Here is an 18339-nt window from a genome sequence, read left to right as displayed (position 1 = left end):
ACTGTCTCTATGTGATGCCAATTTGTACTTCCCAAGCGCTTAGTACAGTGCTCTGCACATAGTAAGCGCTCAATAAATACGATTGATTGATTGATTGATTGATTACCCAAATCAAAGTAATCAGGTGGGTGGAGGATACTGATAGAGGAGTGCGCTCTCTCTCTCTCCTCTCTCTCCTCTCTCTCCTCTCTCTCCTCTCTCTCCTCTCTCTCCTCTCTCTCCTCTCTCTCCTCTCCTCTCTCTCCTCTCTCTCCTCTCTCTCCTCTCTCTCCTCTCTTTCTCTCTTTTTCCTTTTCTGGACAGCTGGTTCTTTTTAAAGTGTTCATGGTTCAGTGTTAAGGTTGCTGGAGAAATTGAAGCAATTCTTGTTGACACTTAAATTCATCAGGGACGTGTAAAAGGTAAGTGGAGGAGAAAAAATGAACCGTGGAAATCCATTGGCTGCATGTAAGTGTGACTAAGAAAGATCTAGATGTCATAAGGGTAAAGCAAAATATGAGATAGCCAAAATATACTATTTTGGGACAGGAAGAGAGAAGCTTAGACTCGAAGTTCACTGTGGTCAGGGAATGTATCTGCCAACTCTGTTGTACTCTCCCAAGCACTTTTTACAATGCTCTGCACACTGTAAGCACTCAATGAATACCGATGATGATGATACATCATTAATACGCAAGTTAGGACCTTGAGGCAATCATCCCGTTATTAACAGCTCTCAGATTAACAAACTCTCGAGTTCTAGACTCCACAAGTGAAGAGGGATATCAGTCACTAAATCAGTGGTATTTATTGAGCATGTACTATGCACAGAGCACTGTACTAAATGCTTGGGAGAATACACTGTCAGAGTGGGTAGATGTTCCCTGCCCACAAGGAGCTGTTTTCTCCATTCATGCCCACTTCCCTGCCTCCAGACCCTCTTTCTCCCTCTTTCCTCTGCCCCACCCAGTTCCTCTCTCTGACGTTTTGGAGATTGTTGGGAGAGGTCACGGTTCAAGTCAGTAGCTGAGCCTGAAACTGAGGCCAAACTCCTGCTTTTGGCCTCCCCTCCCCCACTCTTTCCCCAAGCCCCCAAGCTTATCACTGCCCTTAGGAAAGATGGAGGGAAGCAGCTGGCTGTGGGGTGGGGGGTAGGATCCCAAATCTCTTACTGTACTATTCTGGTGTTCAGAGGGGAACCACAGAGATTTTTTTTTCTTTTTTTTTTTTTTAACTAAATTGGGTTGGAAAGGAAGGTGATGAAGAATATCTATAGGACTTGGGATGATTTAGTTTAGGGAAGCAAAGACTAAGGGATTCCTGAAAACTAGCCTTTTCATTCTGCTTGATGTCCAGCTGCTTTCTTTTATTTTTTTAAATGATATTTAAGTTCTTGCTATGTGCCAGGTACTGTACCAAGCGGTGGTGTAGATACAAGCTAATTGGTAATGGTCCATGTCCCTCCATGGGGCCCACAGTCTTAATACCCATTTTACAGATGAGGTAACTGAGTCACACGGAAGTTAAGTGATTTGTCTTACACAGCAGACAAGTGGCAGAGCCAGGATTAGTGTCCAGGTCCTTCTGACTTATGGGCCTGTGCTCTACCACTAGGCCATGCCTCCTCTCTCTCTCTCTCTGTCTCTCTTCTGAGGACAAGAAAAACGCAGCAACCTAAAAACCTATAGGTTAGATGATGCTGGTCAGACACCAGAATTGGTTGGGGAGGAAGGTTTGTGGCCCTCGTTTCTGGAGAAGTATTATAAAAGGATAGATTCTCACCTGCCTGGAACGGTTTTGATTCAAGACCTTCCTGAAGGAACAGAGGAGCACCTGATCTTCTTTAAAGATTCTTTCCAGACCAAGGCATGCATTACTCATCACATTCTTGATTATCTGTGCTAATAGAGGATAATTGCCATGAGTGGATGATACACAAACACATACACAACTCCTACTGTGCTGGCTCTGTTCTCCTCTCAGCTAGTTCCATCTGCCTCCCTGCTGTTGTCTGAGTAATAAAGGAAAGCCAGAGCAAGGGAAATCAGCCAGAATGCAGTGAGTGGGAGGAAGTGAAGTCCCTTAAGCTTGCTGGCCAAGAGAATGGAAAACCGACCAGGAATGAAATAGCAAGAAATCCCCAGAGAGTGATGGGTTTTGTAGAAGGGAAGCCCCCATGCAGCCCAGAAAGCACTAACTGAAGGGGGGGGGGGGCTCGAGAATGTACTGAGAGAGGAAGTGTGTAGTCAGTGGGGAAGGATAGGAGAAAAGACTCTTGAACCTGTACAGGTAATGGACAATGTGGATGATTGCGAGTGCACTAAGAACTTTAAGCATGGGCGAGGAAACTATGCCGAACCAGCTATAATTCACATAGGAGGAGACCTGGCAGAACCAGAACTTCATGTTTTCAGAACTTTGAAAGTCTTACTTTGTCTCCACCCTTGGTGCCCTTTTGAGTCCAGATGTTCAGTAGTCGTAGCATCCAACTACAGGGCTGCCTTGTGGGATTTCCGGATATATAGTAGCTGCTTTGGGATTTCTTCCCTATTCTGATCCCCAGAAGAACCATGGGCATTTGAGAGGTTAGGTTTTTTATTTTAAGTCTTTGGTGCCATTGTACATTTTGAGTTGTAGAGAATCCACTTCAGTGGATGAACATGAATCTTTAGTGCTTTGTCCATGTGGGGTTTGGCAGAATAAAAGGGTAATCAAGAGGTGATAATTGTTGTGGGGCAATGGTCATTTTTTGAAAGAATTTAGAAAGTGTTTGATTTCCAGCACACCCCCCACCCCAATTTTGGAGAGTGTAGATGAGATTTCCTTTTAGAGAAAGAAAAGTGAGCTTTTCTGAATTAGGAAAATCTACCAAGTCCCAGGAGTTGAGCTGAGAGAACAAGCCAACCCAAGAAGGAGTTGATTCCATTTTGCTGAGACCAAAGAGGAAGAGATCTGCAGAAAAAGTATTGTTAACTGAAAGACTCTTAAACATGAAAATGTAGAGGAGAGGGTGGATGTACAATCTGCTCAGAAACCTGTTTTTTCCATTGTGATTGTAAATCATTTTTCTTTGTTGCTCCTTTTTCTCATCTTTTTGATGGTGGGAGGTCCAAGGAGGGCACTTCCACCAGGGCCTTTTTCTGATGGGGGACTTGAGCAGTAGCACTTGCACATTCATTCATTTGATTGTATTTATTGAGTGCTTACTGTGTGCAGAGCACTGTACTAAGCACTTGGGAAGTACAAATCGGCAACATATAGAGACGGTCCCTACCCAACAATGGGCTCACAGTCTAGAAGGGGATTATTAATATAATCAATTATATTAATTGCAATCAAGATGCAATCAATCAATTATATTATTGTATGCTTACTGTGTGCAAAAACACTATGAAGCATTTGAGCAAGTACAGTACAACAGAGTTAGTAGACATGTTCCCTGCTCACAAGGAGCTTACAGTGTAGAGGGAGAGTAGTTCTGTGCCTTAAACCAGCCTGCTGGTAACTCCTTTGGAAATCCAGCAAAGGATTTTTCCCTGTTCAGCAACCCTGAAAGTGGTCAGCAAAGGGGAGGGCACTTTGTGGTTGGGGTTCTGGGCACTTGCTTTGTCTGTTCCTCTTTAATGCCATCCCTCTACCCACTCTCCAACTTTATTCTGAAGGTTGGGGGTGTGATGCTGAATGACTTCCTGTAGTCCATGAGTCATTTGGCGTAGTGGCTAGAGCACAGACTTGGGAGTCAGAAGGTCATAGGTTCTAATCTCGGCTCTGCCACTTTCATTCATTCACTCATTCAATCATATTTATTGAGCGCTTACTGTGTGCAGAGCACTGTACTAAGCGCTTGGGAAGTACAGGTTGGCAACATATAGAGACGGTCCCTACCCAACAGTGGGCTCACAGTCTAGAAGGTGGAGACAGAGAACAAAACAAAACATGTTAACTAAATAGAATATGTACAAGTAAAATAAATAGAGTAATAAATACGTACAAACATATATGCATATATACAGGTGCTGTGGGGAAGGGAAGGAGGTAAGGCAGTGGGGATGGACAGGGGAAGGAGGGGGAGAGAAAGGAGGGGGCTCAGTCTGGGAAGGCCTCCTGGAGGAGGTGAGCTCTCAGTAGGGCCTTGAAGGGAGGAAAAGAGCTAGCTTGGCAGATGTGGGGAGGGAGGGCATTCCAGGCCAGGGGGATGATGTGGGCCGGGGGTCAACAGCGGGACAGGCGAGAATGAGGCACGGTGAGGAGGTTAGTGGCAGAGGAGCGGAGGGTGTGGGCTGGGCTGTAGAAGGAGAGAAGGGAGGTTAGGTAGGAGGGGGCGAGGTGATGGAGAGCCTTGAAGCCGAGGGTGAGGAGTTTCTGCCTGATGCGCAAGTTGATTGGTAGCCACTGGAGATTTTTGAGGAACGGAGTAACATGCCCAGAGCGTTTCTGGACAAAGACAATCCAGGCAGTGGCGTGAAGTATGGATTGAAGAGGGGAGAGACAGGAGGATGGGCGATTGGAGACGAGGCTGATACAGTAGTCCGGATGGGATAGGGTGAGAGCTTGAACGAGCAGGGTAGTGGTTTGGATGGAGAGGAAAGGGATCTTGGCAATATTGCGGAGGTGAGACCGGCAGGTTTTGGTGACAGCTTGGATGTGAGGGGTGAACGAGAGAGCGGAGTCGAGGATGACACCAAGGTTGTGGGCTTGTGAGACGGGAAGGATGGTAGTGCCGTCAACAGTGATGGGAAAGTCAGGGAGAGGGCAGAGTTTGGGAGGGAAGACAAGGAGTTTGGTCTTGGACATGTTGAGTTTTAGGTGGCGGGCAGACATCCAGATGGACATGTCCTGAAGGTAGGAGGAGATGCGAGCCTGGAGGGAGGGAGAGAGAGCAGGGGCAGAGATGTAGATTTGAGTATCATCAGCGTAGAGATGATAGTTGAAGCTGTGGGAGCGAATGAGGTCACCAAGGGAGTGCGTGTAGATCGAGAACAGAAGGGGACCAAGAACTGAACCTGGAGGAACCCCTACAGTAAGGGGGTGGGAGGGGGAGGAGGAGCCTGCAAAAGAGACTGAGAATGAACGACTGGAGAGATAAGAGGAGAACGAGGAGAGGATGGAGTCTGTGAAGCCAAGGCTGGATAGCATGTTGAGGAGAAGGGGGTGGTCCACAGTGTCGAAGGCAGCTGAGAGGTCGAGGAGGATTAGGATAGAGTATGAGCCGTTGGATTTGGCAAGCAGGAGGTCAGTGGTGACCTTTGAGAGGGCGGTTTCCGTGGAATGTAGGGGACGGAAGCCAGATTGGAGCGGGTCGAGGAGAGAGAGATGGTGTTGAGGAATTTGAGGCAGCATGTGTAGATGACTCGTTCAAGTAGCTTGGAAAGGAATGGTAGGAGGGAGATGGGGCGATAACTAGAAGGTGAGGTGGGATCGAGAGGGTTTTTTTAGGATGGGAGAGACATGGGCATGTTTGAAGGCAGAGGGGAAGGAACCAGTGGAGAGTGAGCGGTTGAAGATGGAAGTTAAGGAGGGGAGAAGGGATGGAGCGAGAGATTTCATGAGATGAGAGGGAATGGGGTCAGAAGCACAGGTGGCCGGAGTAGCACTTGAGAGGAGGGAGGAGAGCTCCTCTGAGGATACTGCTGGGAAGGATGGGAGAGTAGCGGAGAGCGTTGAGAGCCGGGGGGTTGGAGAAGCGGGCGGAGTGACCTTGGGGAGGTCAGACCTGATGGATTTAATTTTGTTAATGAAGTAGGAGGCCAGATGGTTGTCTGCTGTGTGACCTTGTGTAAGTCACGTCACTTCTCTGGGCTTTAGTTTCTTCATCTGTATATTGGGGATTAAGACAGTGAGCCCCATGTGGGACAGTGACGGTGTCCAACCCGATTAGGTTGTATCTACTCCAGTGCTTAGAACAGTGCTTGGCACATAGTAAGCACTTAACAAATACTATTATTATTATTATTAGGCAGAGTACTTTTTGTTCCCACACTGTACTTTAAGCTACCTCTTCTTAATCTGCGTCTATATATGTCTATAGAGAAGCAGCATGGCTCAGTGGAAAGAGCCTGGGCTTTGGAGTCAGAGGTCATGGGTTTAAATTCCGGCTCTGCCGCTTGTCAGCTGTGTGACTTTGGGCAAGTCACTTAACTTCTCTGTGCCTCAGTTACCTCATCTGTAAAATGGGGATTGACTGTGAGTCCCACGTGGGAGAACCTGATCACCTTGTAACCTCCCCAGCACTTAGAACAGTGCTTTGCACATAGTAAGCGCTTAATAAATGCCATCATTATTCATTCATTCATTCAATCATATTTATTGAGTGCTTACTGTGTGCAGAGCACTGTACTAAGCACTTGGGAAGTACAAGTTGGCAACATATAGAGACGGTCCCTACCCAACAGTGGGCTCACAGTCTAGAAGCGGGGACAGGCAGCAAAACAAAACATGTAGAAAGGTATTATGTCTTTGTGGTTCTGAGGTCTGTTAGCAGGAGATAAAGTGACTCAATGCATTAACTCATCAGAGAGATTAAGAAACCTAGCCAAATAAGGGATGTTAATGAAAAAAAATGGTATTTAAGGGCTTACTATATGCCAGGTACTGTACTAAGCTCTGGGAGAGATACAAGCTAATCGTATTGGACCCAGTCCTTGTCCCATATAAGGCTCACAGTTTTAATCCCCATTTTACAGATGAGGTTACTGAGATGCAGAGAAGTTAAGTGACTTGCCTGAGATCACACAGAAGAAAATAGTAGAGCCAAGATTAGAACCCAGGTCCTTCTGACTCCCAGGCCAGTGCTCTCTATCCATTAAGCTGTGTCTTCATTTACCCTTTGTGTGTTCGAGGCAAGACCTATTAGGACAAAGTATCAGATTTCAGAATTACATGTAAAACCCACATTTGCAAGCAGGTTTATGATCAAATTCAGGAGATGAATTATAAGCCAGAGATAGAAAAAATTTATCTCTTCCAGATTTAGTGATATTATACAATGTAAGTTATCTACTTAATGTATAATACAACTGTATTTGTGTATATTATACTCCTTACACCCGTAGTTATCTATCTGTTTGAATGAACGCTTGCTGCCAGTGCTACAAAAATTCCTGTTATTGATCTATTCCTTCTGTAACTTCCTCTGTAATCTTTTATAGAAAGGTACTTTCTTTCATCAGTCAGTTTATTGATTAGCTCTTTCTGTGTGTGGTGAACTGGTAGACACCATCTCTGCCTTCAAGAACTTACATTCTCCTTCTATTTCTCTTGTCCTGGTAACTCTTAGAGGAACAGGAAGCAGGCATCTTCTAGAATATACTAAAAAGCAAATAAAGTTGCCTGTCAGGGTTGGTAAGCTCGTTATGGGCATGTCTGCTAATTCTGTTGAATGCAATACAATACTGTATTCTTCCAAGCACTTAGTGCAGTGCTCTGCAGATAGTAAGCACTTATTAAGTACCATTGATTGGTTCTGGTGAAGTTAAAGGGAGTACAAGGCCATAATACACTAGGGGTATATTCAGTGAGACTGTGGCTTTAGAATGGGGTGTATTTTCCAATAAACTTCCATGTATTAACTTGAGATTCACTTTGAGTTCTGGAAAAATATTAAATTTTTCTGTTTGCTTTAGACTGCAATGATAACACCACTGAGCTTTATTTAATTTGTGTTAAAGTAATTCAAAGCAAATTTCATAACATTAAATGGAGTTGGAATTTGATTATGAATGTTTGCAGGAGACTGCAGAAGCAGAATTTGTTATGCTGACTATGGCAAAGGTTTTCCAAGATTAATGAAGTGTTAATCCAATTTATGATGACAGCCATCTTCTTGTCCTGAAAAAGTACCTCATAGCATACCAACTCCTTTCGAAAACCTCTTCACATTTCTGAACTACTGTCTTCATCAGGATTTTCTTCAATCATTATAAGTATGTCCACTTTCTTTAAAGTGGATGCAGGATGTTTTAGTCCTTATATCCTTTACCTGGTTATAGAGAGACCATAACTTCATCTGTTTTGGCATATTGCAAAGATTCATTCATTCAATCGTATTTACTGAGTGCCTACAGCATGCAAAGCAGTAGAACAGTAGACAGACACATTCCCTGCCTGGTCTAGAGACAATGCATTAAATTGTCAAGGTGTCAAACAATAATGGATACAATCCTGAGTTTCATGTTTCTTTTGGGTGGTTGTGACCTGGGGTAAAGTATCAATCAATAGTATTTATTGAGTACTTATTGTATGCAGAGCACTATACTAAACACTTGGTCGAACAATAAGGTTTGTTTATATTATGAGGTGGTTATAACCTGGGGTGTATGCCCACTAGATATGTTAGAGACTCTTGGGTAGGCTAAGAGTTTGGTGTTGGAGAACCCAAAACCAAAAAAGGAATCTGAAGGAAATAGAAAACAGACCACAGCACAGAGAATAATGGGTAGTGACTCAACAGAGGAAACAAAACTCCTTCATACTTTTCCAGTAGCCTAAGTGGTCAGAATACAGAACCAGCTACAAAGAGATTTGCTTCTTTTCATTTTAGATCTCAGAACTGTTGATTTAATCTTCAGTTGGTAATGTGGCTCACTGAACAAATGATTCACAAGTGGGAGGTGTCCTAAATCTGTAGGTGTCAAATTTTAGTATATGAAAGTCACTCATGATGCTCAGTGTCAAGTCTTCATATTAAAGAAAATCTTTGTTAACTCTGTGATGTGTCTGAATAGTGGATACCATGGGGATGTTGGTAAATATGCTAAACTAACACTGAGGCTAATAAGGAAGAATCGAAAGCTGTTTGAGATTTGACAGCGGGGGGGGGAGGGAAGACCCTCATCTCCTTCTACACTAATAGAGCTCTTAAAATCATTAGGGAGAGTGGTTGCTAAGCACAGCTTGTGGTACTGCAGGTCAAGACTACTGATGGATGAGCGCTGCAAAGTGGGAGACAATTGCTGTGCTAATTCTCCTCCAAGGGGAGAGCATTCTAATAGTTACTTGGTTAAATGTTAATGGGAGTCTATCAAATTGACCTGACTCTTCCTTTTATGTCTTAGATATGCCAATTCAAATAAGGTTAGTTTTAACAGTGAATACTGTTTTCCTTAAGGCTTCCGTGTCAACATCTGTTTATAAGGAAAGTGCTATAACTATCACAGTTACTCAAATATTAATGACCCCTATTAAAGTGGGCTTGAGGTTTTTAGTGCGAAGCTTGAAAAATAAATTGCATATTTGGTTTCCTGTGTTTTCCCCTCTGGAATAAAAAAAAATGACTATTGAGATAGCTTCTGTCATCTTTGTGCTGAAACCAAAAAATTTCAAAACCATTTTCCACGCACAATCATGCTTAAATTTTCTCCCTGGAAAGCAGCTTTGCAGATAATCATGAAGCCAGTATGTTCCACTGTTTTTTCTTCTTTGTTTTAAAAAAAGAAAGTCAGTATCTTTAAGATTCAGTCGTTGGTGATCCAGCATTTTAGTTTCTTAATAATCCATTTAGATTTTCTAGGATTGACATATTCCTTATTTTAAACAATGATTAAAAAATATTTCTTAGCCACATATTTGTAGTGGGCCACTTTAGTGTCTATGAAAAAAATCTCTAAATACAGGAAATGATGAGTTAAGCATAAAACTGCGTGGTAGGTAATATATTCAGTCAAATCATAATTATAAACATTAATGTCACTGAATAAATGTATATAAAAATCATTTTTGGAATCTTCAAAATCAGTATTTTCATGTTATGTCTCATAATATAAAAAACCAGATGTGATTACATCTTTTTAAAAAACATTTTGCATTTTAACTAATTCTCAAGTACTGAATAATCAAGTGTCCTCCAAATTTCATAACTGCATATGTTTTGGGCACTAAAATCTGAATAATGTATGCATTCATTTGTTTGGAGTGTATAATTTGATGTTAGATACCCTTATGTGCATTGGTTTTGACATTGTGAAAAAAGCAAGCTTGTCAACATGAAGACACTTGGGAAGTCTTATTAAGTTATCGTACTTACAGTGCTCAGTTTTGGTTTTTTTTCTAATTTTGTGGGACCGTATGTATTAATATATTGGGCAAAAGTTCACACTTCCTGATGTGAGAGCTTTTGATTTTGGGGTGGAAAGAGTCGTGGGGGGTGGGGGCGCTGTATGGGTGTGTGTGTGTGTGTAATAGCAGGCATCATATACTGAGGATCATTGGACTCAGAACTCACTAAAGTAGACTTCTTTTAGGGCTTTTACCTATTTTTTATTTGATTTTTTGTTGTTGTTGTTGGTGATCTATTTTAATCATAGGGAAGGATCTTCAAGATGTGGAAAGTGGCCCTATTGCTTGCCCTGCTGAGCCCAAATCTGATGCTCAAACACAGCTACGCTCAGAGCCATTTGGGTTTCTTCCGCTTCTTGCACAAATATTCTCCATCTTGCATGTCTTCTGATGGAGACCCGGGCCATCCCCTGTTTCTTACACCTTACATTAAAAATGGGAAAATCCTGGAAGGTAAGTTTCTCTCCTCTTCCCCACTCCCCACTCCCCCACCAGTTTCCAAGTAAAAAAGTGATGCCAAGCCTTCACGGATGCCTTTTCCTTCACGATTAAGCAAGATAAAGTCCTGCATTGGGCTTAATTCAGCCCATGGGACTCGATCCCTTGGACTGGGATAGTCTGAAATAAACCGCAGCTGGGTTTGAACTGCAGTATGTTGTTATTATGGTACTGGTTAAGTGCTTACCATGTGCCAAGCACTGTTCTAAGTGCAGAGGCAGATGCAAGTTAAACAGGTTGGACACAGTCCTTTCCCCATATGGGGCTCACACTTAATCCCCATTTTACAGATGAGGTAACTGAGGCCCAGAGAAGTTAAGTGACTTATCCAAGTTCACACAACAGATATGTGGGCAGTTGGGATTAGAACCCAGATCCCCATGATTCCTAGGCCAATGCATGGCTTAATGGAAAGATCACGGGCTTGGGAGTCAGAGGTTGTGGGTTCTAATCCCGGCTCTGCCATTTATCAGCTGTGTGATTTGTGGCGTCACTCAACTTCTCTGGGCCTTAGTTACCTCATCTGTAAAATGGGGATTAAGACTGTTAGCCCCACGTGGGACAACCTGATTACCTTGTATCTACCCCAGTGCTTAGAACAGTGCTTGGTGTGTAGTAAGTGCTTAACAAATACTGTTGTTCGTATTATTATCCACCAAGCCAAGCTGCTTCTCACAAGCACCATTGTCCCTCTGAACTGCTCGGCCAGCAGCTAGGACAGTAAATCCATGGGATTCACTGCATAGGTATGAATTATGTGATATCCATTACAAGTGTTATTGGGAAATTCTATGCAGGAGGGCAGGGCAAGGGGATTTTCTAATTTCTGTGCATATTAAGCCTGCAGAGAGAGCCTTGGGTCTCTCTCTACAGCTTTACTACAGTCCTCTCTCCGCTTCTCAGGCTGGAGAATCGGACTCCAGCATTGGTTATTGCAGTGATAATAGCAAACTACTTTTACAGCTTTACTCTTCACAGTCATTCTATGGTCCAGACTCAGAGGTGACTATATTGGGTTGCAAAAACTGCCCTGTTCATCATTGCCATTTTGTATTGGCTGTAGGGCAAGTCAGGATAAGGATGAATGCTCATATAGGTTGTGGGGAATCAGGTTTTTATATATTGGAAAAAAATGCTACAGATTGGGGAGCAAACTTTTAACAATAAAATATATAATGTGTTTCCCAAGATAGGATTTATGTCCATATAAACCCATCACAATAGTATACTTTTAAAAGAGAGCTTCAGTGCAGCTAATTTAATATCCACTAAAGTGCATTTGCACCTTATATGAATGCATTTAATTTCAGCTTAAATGTCTTTTCATATAACATGTATTTGCTTGGAAGACTTACAGGGAGAATACATATTTGCAATATGGACAGTATACTAAAAATTAGGATTCATTTCTAGGTAATGCACATTATTTGTTCCACAGATGCACAGTCATAAAGAGTTGAAGCCAATGTGGTAGGGAGGGGAAAAGTATCAAGAAGGTGGACCAGACCTAATTTGCCAATGTGAGTGAGAGATAATGCTTAGGTTCCCAATTATGTGTGGGGCAAGGAGGGGATGACAAGGGGGGGCCACTAAATCGTTCCAAACTATTTCTCAATATTTTTAGGATTCCTAGTGGGAGTTCCACCCTCTCATAACCTTCCTGTTCCCAGCTCTAAATTGGATGAAATAAGTTTGAAATTCAGAAAGTAGATTCATGATCTAAGGGAATGTCACTTTCTAAATTGTGCTACAGCTCTACATTCTTTCAGTGGTATTTTAAGTGATCTTTGCAGAACCTTGTTAATCTTGGAAATGAAATTGAAGTTCTGCACAAAGGTGGATAATTTAATCCCACAAGAGCAGCTTCTGGAAGATCTGGACAGATGTTCTGTGCATAGCTTGAGCCCCTTCTGTTTTTCTAGTTTGTCGGAACCTTGATACTGTCAAAGTCTTTTTGTTCTATAATGTAGCTTTCTAGGATAATTAATAATAATTGTGGTATTCGTTAAATGCTTACTGTGTGCCAGGCACTGTACTAAGGACTTGGGTAGCTGCAAGCAAATCAGTTTGGACACAGTCCCTGTCCCATGTGGAGCTCACAATCTCAATCCCCATTTTGTAGAGGAGGTAACTGAGGCCCAGAAAAGTGAAGTGACTTACCCAAGGCCACACAACAGACAAGTGACAGAACTGGGATTAGAACCCATTAGGATTGACTGTAGTTTGTAAAATAACAGTGGAATATTTTACTCTGCCAAATTAACTTGCAGATTCTTTCGTGATTACCTGTTGTGCATTTTCAGGAGCTATAATAAATATGTTCTCTGAATAAGAGTTAAAGCAAATGTTAGTATGTTTACCAACCAGGCTGTGTTCTGACACATCTTTATGAAGTGTCTTACTAAACCCCACTCAGTTTGCACATTCTCCCATTGAGTTACTTTCCATTATTTTTGACTGCAGATTCCATCTAATTTAGGCTCCTCATGTCCCGTAATAATTATATGCATTAGTTTAAACATAACAGGGGTGGACCCTTAGTATTGAAAAAAGCAGCAAAGAAGACTATATAGTGTCTACATGAATGTAATCGGACAAGCGGAACGAGTCTGCCCCACCTTTCTTGCTGCTTCATGGGAAGCAGTGTGGCCTAATGGCAAGAGCATGGTCTTGGGAGTCAGAGGGCGTAGGGACTAATCCTGGCTCCACCACCTGTCTGCTGTGTGACCTTGAACAAGTCATTTAACTGCTCTGTGCCTCAGTTCCCTCATCTGTAAAATGGGAATTAAGACTGGGAGCCCTCTGTGGGACAGGAACTGTGTCCTACTTGAATACTACAGTGCTTAAAACAGTGCTTGGCACATAGTAAATGCTTAACAAATACCATAATTATTATTTTTGTTATTCTTTAACCCCATTCACAAAGTGTCAAAATTATGTTCCAGAGAAGGTGTTTTGTAGTTGTGGTCTCCTTTAGGAAGCGAAGCAATCTGGGTAAGACACACAGAGGCCTGGGTGGGGGTCATTGGAGCTGGGTAACTCAGAGGGTCAGTAGGCCTGACCGGTAATTCTCTCACCCTTCCTGAGGTGGCCATGTCAGCTTACCTTAAAATAATGCTGGTGGCCAAAGAAGCAAACATGAGACTTGTTGGCCCATACAAAGAGCCACATGAGAACAATATTGTTGTGTGCCTCTGCCCTCCATGAGTTGTTTCTATAGCTTTTTAGGACAGAGTGAAGGTAGGGCTTGTGGTTTTGCTTGTGGAATCTCTTAAGCAGAAGGAAAATTTGCAGACAGTCAATTCATTCATTCATTCAGTTGTATTTATTGAGCACTTATTGTATGCAGAGCACTGTACTAAGCACTTGGGAAGTACAAATCAGCAGCATAAAGAGATGGTCCCTAATGGGCTCACAGTCTAGAAGGGGGAGACAGACAACAAAACAAAACAAGTAGATGGATGTCAATATCATCAGAATGAATACAATTTTAGCTATTTACACATCATTAATAAAATAAATATAGTAAATATGTACAAATAGAGTAATAAATATCTACGAGTGCTGTGGGGAGGGGAAGGGGGTAGGGCAGAGGGAGGGAGGGGGGTAATGGGGAGAGGAGGAGGAGGGGAAGAAGGGGGAGCTCAGTCTGGGAAGGCCATCTGGAGGAGGTGAGCTCTCAGTAGGGCTTTGAAGGGAGGAAGAGAGCTAGTTTGGTGAATGTGCGGAGGGAGGGCATTCCAGGCCAGGGGAAGGACATGGGCCAGGGGTCGATGACAGGACAGGTGAGAACGAGGCCCAGTGAGGAGGTTAGCGGCAGAGTAGCGAAGTGTACGGGCTGGGCTGTAGGAGGAGAGAAGGAAGGTGAGGTAGGAGGGGGCGAAGTGATGGAGAGCCTTGAACCCGAGAGTGAGGAGTTTTTGCTTGATTTGAAGATTGGCAGGCAACCATTGGAGATTTTTGAGGAGGGGAGTGACATGCCCAGAGCATTTTTGTACAGAGATCATCCGGGCAGCAGAGTGAAGTATAGACTGAAGCGGGGAGCGACAGGAGGATGGGAGATCAGAGAAGAGGCTGAAGCAGTAATCCAGTCGGGATAGGATGAGAGATTGAACCAGCAAGGTAGCGGTTTGGATGGAGAGGAAAGGGTGGATCTTGCCGATGTTGTGGAGGTGAGACTAGCAGGTTTTGGTGACGGATTGGATGTGTGGGGTGAATGAGAGAGTGGAGTCGAGGATGACACCAAGCTTGCAGGCTTGTGAGACAGGAAGGATGGTAGTGCTGTCCACAGTGACGGGAAAGTCAGGGAGAGGACAGGGTTTGGGAGGGAAGATAAGGAGTTCAGTCTTGGACATGTTGAGCTTTAGGTGGTAGGCGGACATCCAGGTGGAAATGCCCTGAAAGAATGGATACTTGCATGCTGTCTGGATATGACCTTTTAAAAACCCAGTAAATATATTCCTTTTTTTTTCTTTCCTTTTTCTTTGTAGGGAGGGATTTGAGTTTGGTTGATCCTATCCCTGGAGCAAACGTGAAAAGTTACTCGGGCTATTTCACTGTGAATGAGACCTATAACAGCAATCTCTTCTTCTGGTTCTTCCCTGCTCAGGTAGGCTGTGGACAATGCTGACAGAGGAAATTGCAGAGTACTCATGTTTAGCACTTGCTGCCATTGAGACTTCAGGGCCCAAATATACATTTTAGGTGGGGTAAGATTACTCTAAATCTGGAAAAACAGTTAAGTGATGGTCATCTAGTGGCCCAGAGACAGCTAATTACAGGCCTTTGGCTTACAGATGTCTCTCTAAGTAAATTGCTCTTCTGTTTGTGTTTTATTTATCTCGTGTGTCCTTTTCTTTTGCCATTTGAGATGTGAGAAAGATCTTTTTAAAAGGTTGCCCTCTTCAAACCACTCTCCCCAGTGAGTGTGATAGGTTTTATAAGATTCAGTTTTGAAGATTGCCCCTGAGGTGTTTCAGGATCAGGGGTGATCATTCTTAAGGAAAACTTTGCTGTGGCCACCAAGACAGTTTTGTGGCTGCATCTTGTTTAAATGATTAGGAAAATGATTAGAAAGCAGACATTTGTCTCTTCCCTCTAATCTGTAAATTCTTTGCCGTCAGAGATCATCTATAGCTACTCCTTTGTATTGGACTTTCCCAAGTGCTTAGTAAATGCTCTACACATAGTAAGTGCTCAAATACTGCATCAGCCTCCTCTCCGATCTCCCATCCTCCTGTCTGTCCCCACTTCAATCCATACTTCTCACCACTGCCCGGATCGTCTTTGTCCAGAAACGCTCTGGGCATGTTACTCCCTTCCTCAAAAATCTCTAGTGGTTACCAATCAACGTACGCATCAGGCAAAAACTCCTCACCCTCGGCTTCAAGGCTTTCCGTCACCTTGCCCCCTCCTACTTCACCTCCCTTCTCTCCTTCTACAGCCCAGCCCACCCCCTCCGCTCCTCTGCCGCTACTCTCCTCACCGTGCCTCGTTCTCGCCTGTCCCGCCGTCGATCCCTGGCCCACGTCATCCCCCTGGCCTGGAATGCCCTCCCTCCGCACATCCGCCAAGCTAGCTCTCTTCCTCCCTTCAAAGCCCTACTGAGAGCTCACCTCCTCCAGGAGGCCTTTCCAGACTGAGCCCCCTCCTTCCTCTCCCTCTCCTCCCCCTCCCCATCCCCCCCCGTCTTACCTCCTTCCCCTCCCCACAGCACCTGTATATATGTATATATGTTTGTACGTATTTATTACTCTATTTGTACATATTTATTCTATTTATTTTATTTTGTTAATATGTTTTGTTTTGTTTTCTGTCTCCCCGTTCTAGACTGTGAGCCCAATGTTGAGTAGGGACCGTCTCTATATGTTGCCAACTTGTACTTCCCAGGCACTTAGTACAGTGCTCTGCACACAGTAAGCGCTCAATAAATATGATTGAATGAATGAAATACTATTGATTGATGTAACTCTTGCTTTTCCATTTGTGACTGCTTCTTTTCCTTTGAATCTCTCGCTCTTTATCTATCTCTCTGTACCTCTAGTTGCTGGAGCTCTTTGCCGCTGCATGGAAATCCCCCAGTAGCTACATTAAAGAAACTGGTCTAAAATCTTTCCCTCTTCAGATCTAAGATTAAAAGGGCCAGCTTTAGTGCTGAGTGAAGCAACAGGAATGAGCTCTTTGGCAAGTGTCCTTCATGTGGTTTAATGGTCTTGGTTAGAATATCAGCATGAGAAGCAGCATGGCCTAGGGGATAGAGCATGGGCCTGGGTGTCAGAAGGACCTGTATTCTAATCCTGGCCCACCACTTGTCTGCTATGTGACCTTGGGCAAGTTACTTCACTTCTCTGTGACCTCATCTGTAAAATGGGGATTGACTGTGAGCCCCCATGGACTGCATCCAATCTGACTAGCTTGTATCTACCCTAGCGCTTAGTACGGTGCCCAGCGCATAGTAAGGACATAACAAATACCCTTAATAAAAATCAAGTTTGCATTGGGAAGTTTAAAGTGTCCAACTAGATTATCATGTATCTACCCCAGTGCTTAGAACAGTGCTTGGCACATAGTAAGCACTTAACAAGTACCATATTAATAATTAAATGCAGAAAGTTAAGGTATCAGCATCAAACTCTTTGCCCTCTATTTGGTTGTCAGCTATTGTTACAGTAACTGAGATGCTGGCTTTTCCTCTTCAGTAAATGAAAGTGCAGCACTGTGTTACTCTAACCCCAGACACTGTTATGGAGTCCGGCCCTAAGTATACCCTAGGAGGATCCCTGAGGATATAAACATTTGCCTGGTAGAATGGTCTCCTAGGCCAGGGCAGGAGAAACAAGACTTGCAAACATAGAGCTCTCTATTGAAAGTGATAGAGTACCCTTCAAGGAAGACAAAGCCGATTTGAGACTGATGAAAAGAACTCTATCCAGGGAGGGTGTCATCAAATCCCAGACCTGTTACACAACCCCCAGAGCACTAGGAGTCTGCAGGTGGGACACTTGCTGTTCACTGTCAAGCAGTCAGTCCACCTCTTCTTGCCCATGTTGTAAATGAAAGGACTTGACTCTTCTGGGGGAAGGAGATAAGGAAAGGGATACTGCTGCTCACGACTGGCAACAAATGAAACGAGGAGATGCCGACGAAGGGATCCCTTTTATTTGACAGAAGTGCTGCTGCTTATTATGTGCCACAAGAGGTACTGTCTTAATAAGGGTGCCTCCATCCACCAGGAGAGGGGAGAATCCTTCATGTAAATGAAAGAGGAGAGAATTAAGTACAGAGGAAAAGTGTCATGCCTGTAATGATGATGAAAGTTTCCCGTCGGGAGTGAAGGTTAAGAACCTGCTTAGGGGAAATGATAATAGTGCAGGTGGTTTGGACACTACCACTTCCTCTCTTTCATCTCTACCGATTGTTCCTGGAATATCCACAGTCTTTGTGTCCAAGAAATGCGAGTAGGGAGAGGGGCCGGAAAGTCTTATCACCATCATTCATCCCTCTAGACTGTAAGCTTGTTGTGGGCAGAGAATGTGTCTACCAACTGTTAAACCGTTAAACCATACTGCATGCATTACAGTGCTCTGCACACAGTAAGCACTCAATAAATACAGATGACTGATTTTTGTCTGCATCAAATACATTCAGGCTTTCCTGAGGAATTTGTCTTTGTAAGGAAACTAACAGAACTATATTTGTGAAAAGAGGCAGAATGTATTAAAGGGGCCTTACATTTTCTGTCTGCCTGATTCAGGTCATTTCTGATTTTCTTTCAAGTTGGGAGAGGTTGGCACATTTATATGCATCATT

The 18339-nt window shown here is 43.5% G+C and overlaps 1 protein-coding gene across 2 annotated transcripts in view; it reads left to right on the top strand.

Annotated features, from left to right (window-relative positions):
- The window catches only part of CPVL (carboxypeptidase vitellogenic like), a 120755-nt gene that overhangs the window by 12296 nt on the left and 90120 nt on the right, over nucleotides 1–18339 (top strand). Inside the window, exons 1-3 of one of the 2 annotated variants that reach the window (XM_038768813.1) lie at nucleotides 7876–7901; nucleotides 10281–10485; nucleotides 15021–15139. In XM_038768813.1, the coding sequence (XP_038624741.1) occupies nucleotides 10296–10485; nucleotides 15021–15139 (309 nt within the window). In that variant the 5' untranslated portion in view covers nucleotides 7876–7901; nucleotides 10281–10295. Of the gene's footprint in view, nucleotides 1–7875; nucleotides 7902–10280; nucleotides 10486–15020; nucleotides 15140–18339 lie in introns of those variants that run through there. The other variant, XM_038768805.1, reaches the window with a different exon arrangement.

This window comes from Tachyglossus aculeatus, chromosome 2 (genome assembly GCF_015852505.1).
Source record: "Tachyglossus aculeatus isolate mTacAcu1 chromosome 2, mTacAcu1.pri, whole genome shotgun sequence".
NCBI classification, from domain to species: Eukaryota; Metazoa; Chordata; class Mammalia; order Monotremata; family Tachyglossidae; genus Tachyglossus; species Tachyglossus aculeatus.
The sequence above is the reverse complement of the archived record's forward strand: the minus strand, read 5'-3'. Positions and strand labels throughout refer to the sequence as shown.